Source organism: Labeo rohita, chromosome 15 (assembly GCF_022985175.1).
Source record: "Labeo rohita strain BAU-BD-2019 chromosome 15, IGBB_LRoh.1.0, whole genome shotgun sequence".
In the NCBI taxonomy this organism is placed as follows: domain Eukaryota; kingdom Metazoa; phylum Chordata; class Actinopteri; order Cypriniformes; family Cyprinidae; genus Labeo; species Labeo rohita.
In genome coordinates, this window is record NC_066883.1 from 21,679,269 (window position 1) to 21,693,190 (window position 13,922).

At 31.6% G+C, this 13,922-nt stretch overlaps 1 protein-coding gene across 3 annotated transcripts in view; it reads right to left on the bottom strand.

Annotated features, from left to right (window-relative positions):
* Positions 1 to 804: 804 nt before the first annotated feature.
* mcamb (melanoma cell adhesion molecule b) overlaps positions 805 to 13,922 on the bottom strand; it is a 50,084-nt gene continuing 36,966 nt past the window's right edge. Inside the window, exons 3-16 of one of the 3 annotated variants that reach the window (XM_051129587.1) lie at positions 13,262 to 13,511; positions 13,101 to 13,171; positions 12,938 to 13,022; positions 12,671 to 12,850; positions 12,349 to 12,479; positions 11,934 to 12,069; positions 11,716 to 11,828; positions 9,596 to 9,737; positions 9,307 to 9,428; positions 8,944 to 9,100; positions 7,104 to 7,148; positions 4,446 to 4,484; positions 3,970 to 4,099; positions 805 to 2,244 (exon numbers count right to left, since the gene is read on the bottom strand). In XM_051129587.1, coding sequence (XP_050985544.1) covers positions 2,130 to 2,244; positions 3,970 to 4,099; positions 4,446 to 4,484; positions 7,104 to 7,148; positions 8,944 to 9,100; positions 9,307 to 9,428; positions 9,596 to 9,737; positions 11,716 to 11,828; positions 11,934 to 12,069; positions 12,349 to 12,479; positions 12,671 to 12,850; positions 12,938 to 13,022; positions 13,101 to 13,171; positions 13,262 to 13,511 — 1,716 coding nt within the window. In that variant the 3' untranslated portion in view covers positions 805 to 2,129. Of the gene's footprint in view, positions 2,245 to 3,969; positions 4,100 to 4,445; positions 4,485 to 7,103; positions 7,149 to 8,943; positions 9,101 to 9,306; positions 9,429 to 9,595; positions 9,738 to 11,715; positions 11,829 to 11,933; positions 12,070 to 12,348; positions 12,480 to 12,670; positions 12,851 to 12,934; positions 13,023 to 13,100; positions 13,172 to 13,261; positions 13,512 to 13,922 lie in introns of all 3 variants that reach the window. The other 2 variants (XM_051129586.1, XM_051129588.1) reach the window with 2 other exon arrangements.

Below are 13,922 nucleotides of genomic sequence, written 5' to 3' on the forward strand. Positions count from 1 at the left end.
AATAGTAATGGATGGAATGGAAAGTTCAACGACTCAAATTTGACCAGATCATACTTCTGAAAGTCTAATATGTCCTTGTATGGTATGTCCTGGTATGTCGTAGACACACTTAAGTGGCGTTTCCTCAGAAAAGGCAAATATTTTCCTCCTCAAAATATTGGATGACGGGAAAATAAACGTAAATTCGTGCAAAAATAAAACGCCAATATTACAAAATAAAAAATTAAAACGTTTAAATCACTAAATTTTCTAAAGAAACATTGTCCAATAGTGACGCCAGCAGGTAAAGTTACAGCGGGAGTGCGTCTTTCTCGTCTCCCCTGAGCCTGTTGCGTTGGATGGAATATGATTGGCTATGACGGGTTATGTTCAGCTGTGATTGGCTCATGCGATAAATCCCGCCACTTTTGTTCAAGGACAAACGTTACGCAAATCAGTTTGAAAAAACAATATAACGACATTAACGGGAAGACTCAAAGACAAACGTAAGTAAACAACTCATAAGTAGATATAACCACTTTGTTACGTCAGAATTAGAGCTAAAATGGTATGAAAAACATTATCTGTGGGAGTTTTTAGTGAGTAAATTAAAGTAAAGCTCCGTGTCTGTGACCAGTATTTACCGAGCTTTGATGACTGATGACCATAAAAATTCAAAAACAGTTAGAAGTTAACAATTAAAAATAATAGCTGAACATAAGAACACATCAAATATACTGATTAAATTTAAACCAACATTTCAAACTATTGTGTAGAACAGCCTCTTCTGATGAAAATAAGTAAATAGGCCAAACAGAGACAAAATTAAGGCAAACCAGCCCTTTTTAATAGAAATACCAGGACAATTCAAAAACAAGCATTAACAGAAATACCACTGACACAAAACAAAAACAGTGTAACAAAGCAGAGGAAATGAAACGTGTGAACTTCAGTGTAATAAGGACTTTAGTATCCGTCTGTGGGTCTGCATTGCCTACAGTACAGGGTACATACTGCACAGATTAACATACAACTTATAAACCATCAAAATATGGATTGAAAAAAATCTAATAAAAATATACCGTAAGTCTAAGTATAAAAATAACACCTGCATTTCTTCCTGTTCTACTGTGCCTCCAATGTGTTAAATGAATGCAGACTTCCACATGCATTTTAATATTCTCTCTAAAATTTAAAAATGGGAGGGTTGGTCATGTATTTCTTTATTATTTACATTCAGTGCAAGATGAGGACAGCAGGTAGCGGCATTTAAAAAATAAAAACACAGCTGAGCTTTACAGGACACTTCCATTTCTCTCAGACCAGAGGGACATTTTTAGACATGAACTAACTCACTCAGCCCTTGTGGTGAACATGAACCTAATTTGATATCGCTAATAAAAACATAAAAATAAAAATACAGAGGCATGACATGAACCCAACATTTAGAAGAACTTTTGCTTACATACTTGGAAAAAAAGGTCAGCCATGTCAGAGACGTTTCCTGACGATTTATTTGTATAGAAATTGCCCTCAAGCTCTATCACTGGGCAGTTTCAGTGCTGATCCAGAGGACGGATGAATGTTAACAGTGGTAAAGACGGTTCAGTGCATGGACTATGGTGCGGCAGAGGTGAGAGCAGGTTCGAATCAGACACAAAGCAAATAAGGACTCAAACTAGGGGGACTTGCATTATCAAAAAGATACTCAAGCACAGCCTTTCAAATGTCTCAGGCATTTTAAATAGCTAAATATATACAGTATTTCATATTTATATACAATCTGTAAATACTGGAGCGGAGTCGTCCATAATGAACTTGGTGGATCATCTTACTGTATACTGAATCAGATTATAGTAGGTCAAATATAAAACAAGGGGCAGAAAAGGAAGACAAATGAGTGGGAAGTCATGTGGACGTGTTGTGAGGTCTTTGAGCACTCAGATTGGGATTCACCCTGAGACGGAGTGCTGTGTGGCCGCTAGCGTTTCTCCTCGTGCATGTAGTTTTCAGTCTTTGACTCTAATTGAAAGAAAATATCAGTATGTTTTCCGTGGCACGGTGAGGGTCGGGTCTTGTTTAAGATTGGATCTGAGTTCAGTGGACTGTAAAACAGCTAATTATGTGAATCTTTGTTCAGAGGTAATGACCTATTCAGTGGGGGACTTTTTGTCTCCGTTGACTCCTTGTAGAAGCACAGCCTCTTCAGATTTACCGCTTTTCATCTCCATCACAATATCATCCTTACTGGCCTTTTCCTTCGTGCTGGAGAATGAAAACAACAGATGATATTAATGCTTTGCGTCATGATGGTGTATTGAAAAATTTTTATTCATGTACATTTATCCAGACATACATTTAGTGTGGATACTAGGGCATTAAGGTAGTGTTATTTTAGTATTATTTATATAATATTACAGTATTTACTAAGATTTTAAAATTGCTTTTATTTTTAATGTTCAGGTTTTATTTTAGATTACATTTTAGTAATTTTGTTGTCTTTAAAAAAAAAAAAAATATATAAAATTAACAAAAACATTTCTATTTAGCTTTAATGTGTTTTAGTTTTAGTTATTTTAGTTTGTTTTAATTTTTTAAATTTTTTTTTTTTTTAAAATAAACTCTACAAAAACATTTAATTTTAATTTTATTTTAGTAAATAACTTCACTCTTAAAAAAAAACAAAAAATGACAAACATTTTTGTTCTAGTTTTAGTCATTTAAGAACAACTTTTTGGTAATATTTTAAATTAAGATTAATTAAGATTTTATTTTAGTTTAAGTAATTTTGTCTAATAAAGTTGACAAAAACATTTCTATTTAGCTTCAATGTATTTTAGTTTGTTTTAATTATGTTTTTAAAAAATACACAAAAACTAATAACTTTGACAAAAACATTTAGCTATTTAGCTATTTAGCTTTAATGTATTTTAATTGTAGTTCCAGTAATTTTAACTCATTTTAAATTTTACTCATTAAATAAACAGATTAATGAAAATAAACATATTTCTGATTTGTTTTTATTTTAGTTTTAGCAATTGTATTTTAAAAAATAATATTTTGAATTTGTTTTCATTTTTAAATGATCAGGTTTTATTTAGTAATGTTGTCTTTAAAAAACTAATACATTTGACAAAATATTTCAATTTAGCTTTAATGCATTTTAGTTTTAGTAATTTTAGTTTGCTTTATTTTTTTTTGTTGTTGTTGTTGTTGTTGTTGTTGTTGTTGTTGTTGTTGTTTAAAAAAAGCACAAAAACTAATAACATTGACCAAAACATGTGTATTTAGCTATTTAGCTGTAAAGTATTTTCATTTTAGTTCCAGTAATTTTAACTTTACTGATTAAAAAGACTAATTATTTTAGTTTTAGCAATTTTATTAAAAAAATGTATTAAAATTTAGAATTTGCTTTCATTTTTTAAATCTTCAGGTTTTATTTTAGTTTAAGTTTTAGTAATGCTGTCATTAAAAAATGAATAACGTTGACAAAAACATTCAGTTATCTTTAATGTGTTTTAGTTTGAACAAAAACTAATAACATGTGTATTAGATATTTAGCTATTTAGCTTTAATGTACTTTAACTGTAGCTCCAGTTATTTACCTTTACCAAAAAATATATATACATTTTTTTGTCATTTTTGAACAACTTAAAATAAGAAATGTGATAAGTTAGCTTTTTTATGTTTTTAATCTAATATTTATAATTTATTTCAGCTTAATTTTTTTTAATAGTTTAATAGTTTTACTAGTAATAACACTGATTTATAGCACCAAACCATCAGCTGAACCTAGAAATCGCACATTTTTTATAAACTGCCATTACAAATATTCGTATACATTGTTTTTGTAATATTTCCTATGTACTAACATGGGACCGAAATAATTTACTATCAACAAATACAGCAGCTTTAAGCTAATTAAGCTTAAGTTAATTATACTTATTTAATTATATTCAAATAATGTCTTTTTTTCATAAAAACACATACAAATCCTGCTTTCTCGACTGTCCACAGGGCAGCTTTCCTTTCTTGTAGAGGAAGTAGAGCACACTGCCCAGTATGGCTAAGAGGAGGAGACAGATGATGATGACCGCTATGACGACTCCACTGCCACCTCCTGCGGTAAGACGAGAAATGCAGGCTGAGTGAGTACATTGACAGAGGAAAAGCTGAAATACTTCAGGTGAATGTTTCCTTCCGTAACACTTCATTTCCGACAGGGCGGTCAGTAAAGTGCATCCTGAGAGTGCTGAGCGAAGAAAAGCAGTGAGGATGCGTGACTCGTTGTATGGGCAACAGAGTCATTCATTCCAGAAAGACGGCGACAGTTTGGTAAAGTGAGGTTTAGCATTAGAAGTGATGGTTTTTACACAAGCTGTGCTTTAAGAGTGCTCATGTGATCAAGGCTGGCAGTGATAGCAGTGATGGCAGTGATGGCTGTTGTTTAAACTCACAATACAAACCTGTATGTGGTTGTTTTGGTGGAACGGTAAATCTTGTTCCTGTGACGACAAGGGTTTGAGTTACCACACAGCAGTTATATTAATACATCACTTTACCTCTAACTTCTTTAATTAGATCCCAGATCATATTAGGAAATTATTGGTATAACTTGGACGTTTTAGCGTCTTGTCTCTGCTTCTTGGGCTTAAACTGTGGTGTAGGGATCATAAGGGGGTGCTCAAGGGTCTAAATGTGGGGGGAAAAGTATGTTTTCATTGTTATTGCCCATAGTTTGTTCACTAATTGTAGAATACGGTTTTCATTTAAAATAATGAATGGAATATATGAAATATTTCTAATATTATCATTGTTTCAAATGTAACATCATTCATCTCAATTTCATTTTTTATTAATACAAGTCAATTATTCTATAATGTGGGGTATTCTATAATGTGCAATTTATTAAAAATAATATAAATTGTATATAATTATAATATTAAATGATATAATATTGCAATTAAATATATTAATAACATGGAAATCAAATCTGAATATAGTTTTGTGATAGGGGTGTATGTTTTCATTGTTAATGCCCTTAGCTTGTGTAGCTAATTGTAGGACACTGTTTTATTTGAAAAAAAAAAAAAAAGAATTAAAAAAAATATATAATATGTTCATATAATTATTATTAATTTCATATGTAATATTATTTCATTTTTTATTACTTGTATATATACTAAAATATAAATAAAAATTATATCATTTTCCAAATAAGTTACTTTAATTTCTTGAGGCCTTAGTACACAATACACTCTAAGTCAATTATTTTATAATTTAGGGTAGAAAAATAATATTTATATTATTAATTTAAAAATAATTGTAATAAAAATAATAATATAGATTTTATGTAATTATAATGTTAAATAATATAATTGTGTAATTACATATATTAATAACATCTGGATACAGTTTTGTTAATTTTTTATATAATAATTATATAAAATATTTTTAAATATTAACATTATATTATTTTGTAACATATTTTAGTTTTAGTAATTTTAGTTACTTTTTTTTTTTTTTTTTTTTTTTTTTTTTGTCAAAGCACAAAAAACTAACAACACTGACAAAAACAATGTCTATTTAGCTATTTAGCTTTAATTTATTTTAATTTTAGGTCCAGTAATTTTAACTTATTTAAAAAAAGACTAATAAAAATTACAAACATATTTCTAATTCAAGTTTATTTCATTTTTAAATAAAAATAAATTAGATCATAAATGTTCCGATTTTAATTTAGTTTGTTGAAACTAGTTAGTTTAAGTTAAAAACTAATAAAGTTGACAAAAAACGCTTTAATGCATTTTTAGTTTTAGTAGTTTTAGTGTATAGTTTATTAACATTTTGAATTTGCTTTTAATTTTGTTTAAAATTTTAGCTATTTTGTTGTCTTTAAAGACTGATAAAATTGACAAAAACATTTCTGTTTAGCTTTAATGTATTTTAGTTTGTAAGTAATTTTAGTTTGTTTTAATTAAATTTCTGTTTTTTATTTTTTTATTTTATTTTATTTATTATTAAAATTGACAAAAACATGTATATTTAGATATTTAGCTTTAAAGTATTTAGCTTTAATTGTAATTCAAGTCATTTTAACTTCTTAACTTTTTTTAAAAAATGACAAATATATTTCTAATTTATTTTTATTTTATTTTAGTAATTTTAAAACATCTTAAAAATTAGAAATCTGAAAACTTTGCCTTTTTAATTTTTTCATCTAATATTAAAATTTTATTTCAGCTTAAAAAAATAATTATTATTTAATTATTGAATACTTTTACTGATTTCAAGGTACAGTGTGTAAATTTTATAGCACCAAACAAACCTAGAAATTGCATATTTCTTATAAATTGTAATTGCAAATATTTGTATACATTGCTTTTTCTAATATTTCCTATATATTAATATAGGAAAGAAGTAATTTACTAACAAAAATTAATGTATATTAATAATATAAATGCTATATCATTAAAATATTAAACAATATATTGTAAATAAATATATTAATAACATTTTTAAATGGTTAATGTATGTATCAAGTCAATTATTGAATTAAAATGAAAATATACTGCTACTATATTTTGACAAACACGTTAACTTGTTGCAGTGTGTCTGGTTAGAACCTGACGCTGTTAGCAACCGCTGACACTGTGACAAGCTAATTTTGCTCTTAGAACTCTGTATTTTCCTGACTACATAAGGGCTCTGAGGACCGCCGTAATAAGGAACGGAAAGGTCAGCTGATATCCCAAAGTTAAAGGGCCTATTCGCCTCATTTGCCCTGATGCCAAGGGCTCCGTGGTCCCATGAGGTCACAGGCAGCCAGCCAGGCCTGATATGAAGCCTGCCTTTGTCCAAATGAGAGTCCATAGGCCACATGAGAGCACACACACTGCTTTTGACTGCAGCTCCGAAATAAATATACAACACCGCGTCAGCCCTCTTAGATGTCTGTGTTTCTATGGCACAGAAACTGTTTTCTGTCATTAAATCTCAAGAGTGTGCTCTGTTACAATCTAAATAGAGTGATTTGCTGGAAAAACAGTCACTCGCTGCATTGATGGAAGTAAAAATATACAAGTATCTCAAAGTATTTTTTAATGGAAGATTCAGAAACGCACCTTTAGTGCTGGTGGCTTGGGTTGTAGTTGTCGTCACACGTGGAACTACACATGAAAAATTGGTAAAGAATAAGGTTGTGTTTGTTTGCAGAATTTAACTGTGTTAGTTAACATGAACTGACAATGAACAACAATTATACAGAATGTATTAGGCGTGGTTAATGTTCATTATATAGATTAAATACTACTAATACATTCTTAACATTAAAAAACTAACCAGTTTAATTTCATATTAAAATTAAAATGACATATGAATTAAAATATTAAATAATATAATCAACCAAGAAGACTTATGCTGTGAAAACTGGTAACACCTCATAATTTAGTACACCTCGGAATTTAGTAATTAATACAATAATTAACATGAATTAACAATGATCAATGATAATTATTTCCAAGCATTTATTTATTTTTGAAAGAAATTAAAACTTAAAGGATGACATTTTTGCAAAAGTCAAAAAAATATATATTTTAAAATATTTAATATATAAATATATATTTAAAATATTTCTATTTAAAATAAATGCTGCTCTTTTGAACTTTCTATTCATCGAAGAATCATGAAAAAATATCCTGAGTTTTCACAAAAATCTTACGCAACACAACTCTTTTCAACTCATTATATATATACATAATCCGGGTTACTAATTTTAGGTAACATATTCTGAGTACTTTTTAGATTACTTTTAGATTACTTTTTTACCCAAGTTGTTTTAAACTTACCATTAAATGTACCATATTGGTATAAAAAAGCAAAGAGAAAGAAAATATATTACATTATTTCATATAAATATCAGAAGTGCATTAAACATTATGGTTAACTGCAAACTGCAGTGGGCTTGTTGATAAAACACTGATAATTAGTTAAATCCTAAAAATGTATAAATGAATATATAGAAAAAACAGACATATTTAATTGTTTAACTATGACCATTAGGGTTAGGTATCGTTTGAATTTTATTGATTCCGATTCCGATTCCAATTCTGCTTATCAAATCCGATTCTTAACGATTCCTAGTTTCAATTCCAATAACATAAAAAAGTCGATAATAAACATTTTTATTCTGTATTTTTACAAAGCTTTCTGTACTATTGCTTCCGGAACTACTGCTTATGATTTTAACAAAAAAATACCACAGCAAAAATAACTAGACTAACATAAATTTCAAACATTAAATTGTTAAAGACAAATAAACAGTCAGTAATAAAATAGGAACAGGAACAAGCAAATATATTACCAATGGCATAAATAAATACAACTGAACAAATTGCAGATACAGACATGTAATTAAAAGTTAAAAAACACTGCATAGTTTTCTTTTCATTAATAAAATATAGATTAATCATCATTAAAGTCACTAAAGATATTCAGTCAAGATCCGTGAATGATTTTTTGTTGTTGGATTAACATTAATGACAGGCAGCATGTTTATTTGGCTGCTGTCTCTTTAACACTGAACGCACTCGAATGTAAAAATACTGTTACGCGTACCTTTTCTTTCTCATCTGTTTACTTTAACTTTTGATAAAAATGGCTGTTTTTCTGGTGATACACTGACATATTTTTGTGCATACTGGGCAGTAAATGTGAAAGAAAAATCAGATCCGGCCCAGAATGACCCTTTTTTTTTTTGCTGTGGAAATGCACGAAACGGTTCAAGAACGGACACAGGTCGGGAACTGAAATCCGCGTGTCTTATCAAATACCCTTATCTTGGAAATTTGGATCTGGTTCTCGATACCCAACCCTAATGACCATTAACCGACATTAGAGAATTGTGAATATCCAAATGTATATGTTTGCGTAGGGGAAATCTTACAATATGAAAATAAAACTCACATGCTTCAATCTTGCGAGAAACGTATACTGTCCCCAACTCGTTGGTGGCGCTGCAATTGGCTATTAGTTGAGACGTGGCCCTCACAGAGATCATGCTGAGAACACCAGTGTCATTCTTCTGAGTCTCTGCCTTCGGCACAGGGACAGGCTGCCCAGTCTATACATATACACAGTAATATCAGTTTTCAAAAGTCTTATCAGACTGACAGGATTCCATTAATCTGGAATAATGTAACTTACAACTGCACATCATGGTTTCTTGAATCACCTCTTCTTATCAAACAACAGGCCTGACCCTTAAACAACCATAAGCTATATGACTGTGTGATGGTTTCTGATTGGTCAGAATCAGAGTAAAAATACCTGTCCGTCAGCAAGGGTCCAGGTGATGGTGGGAAACGGGTAGCCTTGTGCGTAGCAGGTCAGGTTAACAGAGCGGTCAGCCTTATTAATCGGACTCATCTTCTCTGTGATCTTCGGCTTCCCTAAAGCAGGTTTAGATGTTTAGTCATGAATGCAAACTTTTTTGTTTTATATTGGGCTAATATTTTAGACTTTATTTACGACATTATTTATTTTGTTTATTAATCTAAAGCAGGTTTTACTGTTCCTGTATGGACCTTCGGTCCTCACAATGTAGGCAAAGACTCACCGCGCACACTGATTTGCACTGACTTTTCTTCTCGTAGCTCAGGCAATGAAGGGACCGTCACTTTACAGATATACATGCCAGCAGTGTCATAGGAGGCATTTTGTAACTCCAAAACATGCCCCTCCAACAGCCGCATGTCACCCTGCAGTGAAACACACAGACAAATAGGTCTATTTACATTCTTTAGCATTTCAAGAGCACTGTTTATCAAGCAGATTTCATTCTATTCATGCTGGATAATATTTATATGTTGTAGTTTTGATATTGGGTCTTTTGAGACCACATAAACGTGGTATTGGTCTATATTTGGGTCTTATTACTTAAAATCTGGGGTCTCTGGGTCCCAGTTTACTTTTAAAAGTTTAGGTCCAGTAAACTTTTTTTTAAAGGGGTCATCGGATGCAAACTTCACTTTTTCATGTTGTTTGAACATAAATGTGTGTTGGCAGTGTATGTACAAATCTACCCTATAATGATAAAAATCCATGCAGTGGTTTTTAATTAATCTGTAAAAATAATATCCCCTTATTCAAATCGAGCTGTTCTCAGATGCCTGTTGCTGTGCCGTCACAGAGGCTGCTGCTACGAGAGTTGATTGACATGCTGGATGTAATAATGAACATAGTGGTCGTCATTTACTCCCGACATCTGAGCCACTGAAGATGCAGTGGATTACATTTGTTTGTGAAGGGAATGCGCCTCCCGATCTACATATATCCGTCTATGTTCACGCGAATCATTCATGATCCAGCTTCACTTACAGCAGAAGTGAGTATAAGTGCATTTTATGAATCTTTGCAATCGCCTTTCCTTATAACGTGGTAGTTAGGAAGTTTAGCGGCTAAATGCGGCTAAAGTAAACGAGATCGTCATTCCACAGAGAGAAGAGAGGGGCGGGGCGAGCAGAGCTCATTTGCATTTAAAGGAACAACCCCTTAGAATGAGATGATTTTTGCAGAGCTGATTTTGGCAAGGTAAAAAGGGTGTTGTTTTACAAAGCCATTGAGAATTTTTAATCAAAGTATATTAGAAACTTTTCATTAGGACCCTAAAGAATCATATCAACTTGTGGAAAATGGGCATCCGATGACCCCTTTAAGAAATCAATACTTTGATTCAGCAAAGACACATAAACGTATTCAAAATAACGTTATGAAAGATTTCTGTTACAAATAAACGCTGTTCTTCTGAGCTTCCTAATTATCAGAAAATCCTGAAGAAAAGCAGTTTCCACAAAAATATTAAGCATCACAATTGTTTTCAACACTGATAATACTAAGGGATGTTCTTTGAGCTGCAAATAAGCATATTCAAATGGTTTCTGAATCACGTGACTAAAGACCAAAGTAATTTCTTCTGAAAACTCATGCTTATGAAAATATTTCACAATATTACTGTTTTTACTGCATTTTTGATCAAATAATGCTGGATGAGCATAAGAGACATAACCGAGCATACTATCCCATATCGCATACCGTGTGTGTTTTAATATATGTTAAATAGATGTTGTAAACAGAAAATGCAGTCTAATATGAAATATCTGTTTATAATTTAAATATGTAATTTCCACATTCATACACCAAAATATACCTTTATATATTATTTTAATATACAAGAAAATGAAAGAAAATGTAGATGGAACAGCCTGCTAGAGATCAAAACTAGATTTATAATGATTTATTAATAATACTGATTACTGATTAGTTATTTATATATTTATTTATTTATTGTAACATTGTAAAGTGTAAAATTTTCAGAGGGGTTATAGATAACAAATAATTTTCTTCAAATTTGACATATGTGAATGTATTTTATTGGAATGAAATATATGGAGGACAAAATATATTCTAAAAAATATATATATATATATATATATATATATATATATATTTAAAATGTATTTATATAGTTTGTATATAACTATGAAAATTTCCAAATAATATACCGGAAGAAAATATATTTACATAGATATATATATTTTATATTTAGCAAAACAACTGTTCACCTTTTCTTTGTATATTTAAACTTTTTTTTTTTTTTTTTCATTTATTTACTAATTTATTTATTTTTATTACAGGTCAGTGTGGTGTGTCATCAGTTTTGACATCTTATTGTTGTACCTTATACCATACAGTCTTTGTGGGTAAAGAAGACAAAGCATTGCAGGTTAGGGTGAGATCTTTCCCCTGGTCCAGAACCGTATCCTCTGGTGTCACCACAATACGATCAAGAACTAAGAAGGAAGGAAAAGAGGGGTTAGTCACGATAAAGATAAAAGCTAACATCATCTCACCAACATCTGCCACGGCATAGGAACTGCAGAGGAACGTGCTCTTACAGTGCACTGTAATACTGATGGAGCCCTCAGCGTCAGAGTCTGATTCAGGGTCATATGACTGGCACATATACGTCCCACTGTGTGACCGTGTGACATTTTCCAAAAGCAGCATTTCATGTTCTGACTTCAAATCCCCCTGGAAAGAAAATGCGAATAATTAGAACTGCAGACGAGACAATACATATTTTTCACATGGTTCAGAGATTTCATACCAGCTGGTTAATTTGCATAGCGCTTTTTACAGTACATTTTACAATCAGTAAGTATCCCGTTATAAGTCAGTAATGAGTGTATCAAAGTAATGTACATATGGCTAATAACATGCAGATATAAGATAATATTACTTTCATTGTTATTAAACATGTATTTAGTTAAGCAGGCATAATGAAGATGTTAGGCAGTGATTTCAGCTTGCCTTTTCATTATGTGTGAAAGTAAAAAGAGGCTGAGGGTTTCCGTTTCCCTCACATCGGATCTCCACAGTGTCGCCTTCTTTTATAAGCCTATCAGGTGGATTTCTGTACAGTGTTACTTCTGTCGTAGGGTCTGAAAGACGAAATTGTAAGATTTGAGGATCCAACAGATGGCAGCACAGAGCATTATATACTCAAAAATCAATCAGTCCACACAAGTCAGTCATACAAGTTTGAACGCCACAAGAATGGTGACTATTTTCTTTTTTTGGGGGGTGAATTATGTCTTAAAAGTAAACGTAGGCTCAAAGGACGTTGACTTACAGTGAACTGTGATGTTGATTTTCCTGGATTCTGTCATTCTTACTCCACCAGGGACAAAATACTTGACCTCACAGTAGAAATGAGCGTCTTCATCTGTCCTTTCAACCTTAATGAGCAGTTCACTCTCGACTGTGTACAGGCCGTTGGAATTGGTTGTCACTGACTCTATGATCTTTATATCTAAAGAGGATGCAGATGGGTTGTTTTCCATTGTCAAATAAAATTAAGTTGTTCTTTGGAAAATGTTAATGGTCCTGCATTTACCACCATCTGATGGCTGGAGAGGGAATGTGTCCTTGTACCATGTGATGTTGGGTCTAGGATATCCATCATTCACTGTACAGTGTGCAACCTGTAAAAACACCACTATTATATGCATAATAGTTCATAAAATGTTCATAATGGATGTTTGTTTGTGTTTTTGAGCTACCTTTGATGGCTCCCCTGCATTAACAGAAATCCCTGTGTGTGTTTCTTCAATCACAGGTAGAGATGGTGAGTCTAAAGGACAGAGAGGTTTGGCGTTAGGATGAAGCACATAATACTGTACGTCAAAAAAAAAAAAGGTGGGACAAGTCTGTTGTGTCTTACTGAATATTTGGAGACGAGTGTGTCCTTCACCACTGTCTGACGACGTATTATGCACGATGCAGATGAACTCCCTCTGGTCACTCAATTGTATGCTGTCGATGATCAGAATAACAGTTCCACGTCTGTTCTGTGGTTCATGAGAGTGTGTGACTTTGATCCGTCCAGTGTAGTCACTGCCCTCTTCAATGACCTCGCCATGATCACCATAGTAGTAGATTCTTTTCATGCTTTGGTCCCTGCCTGGCAATTTCTGTACAAAGTCAAAAATGCTGACGTTTAGATTTCAGCATTTATTTTAAGATTATATCAGCATATTAGGATGATTTCTGAAGGATCATGTGGTACTGACGACTGGAGTAATGATGCTGAAATTTCAGCGTTACATTACAGGGATAAACTACATTTTAAAATATTTTTAAAATAGAAAGTGTACTGCTTTTGCTCTATTTTTGATTAAATACAGTAAATACAGCCTTGGGAGCATTAGAGACTTCTTTTTAAAAAAAAAACAACCCCAAATTTTTGAATGGTAGTGTACATTCTTCAAAAATTGTACCGAAAAAAACTGCCATAACTTTAAACTTACTAATAATTAAATTTATTTAAACAGTCCTTTCTCTTACTGTAAAGTATGGTGGAAAATGAAAAACCTACACTACCA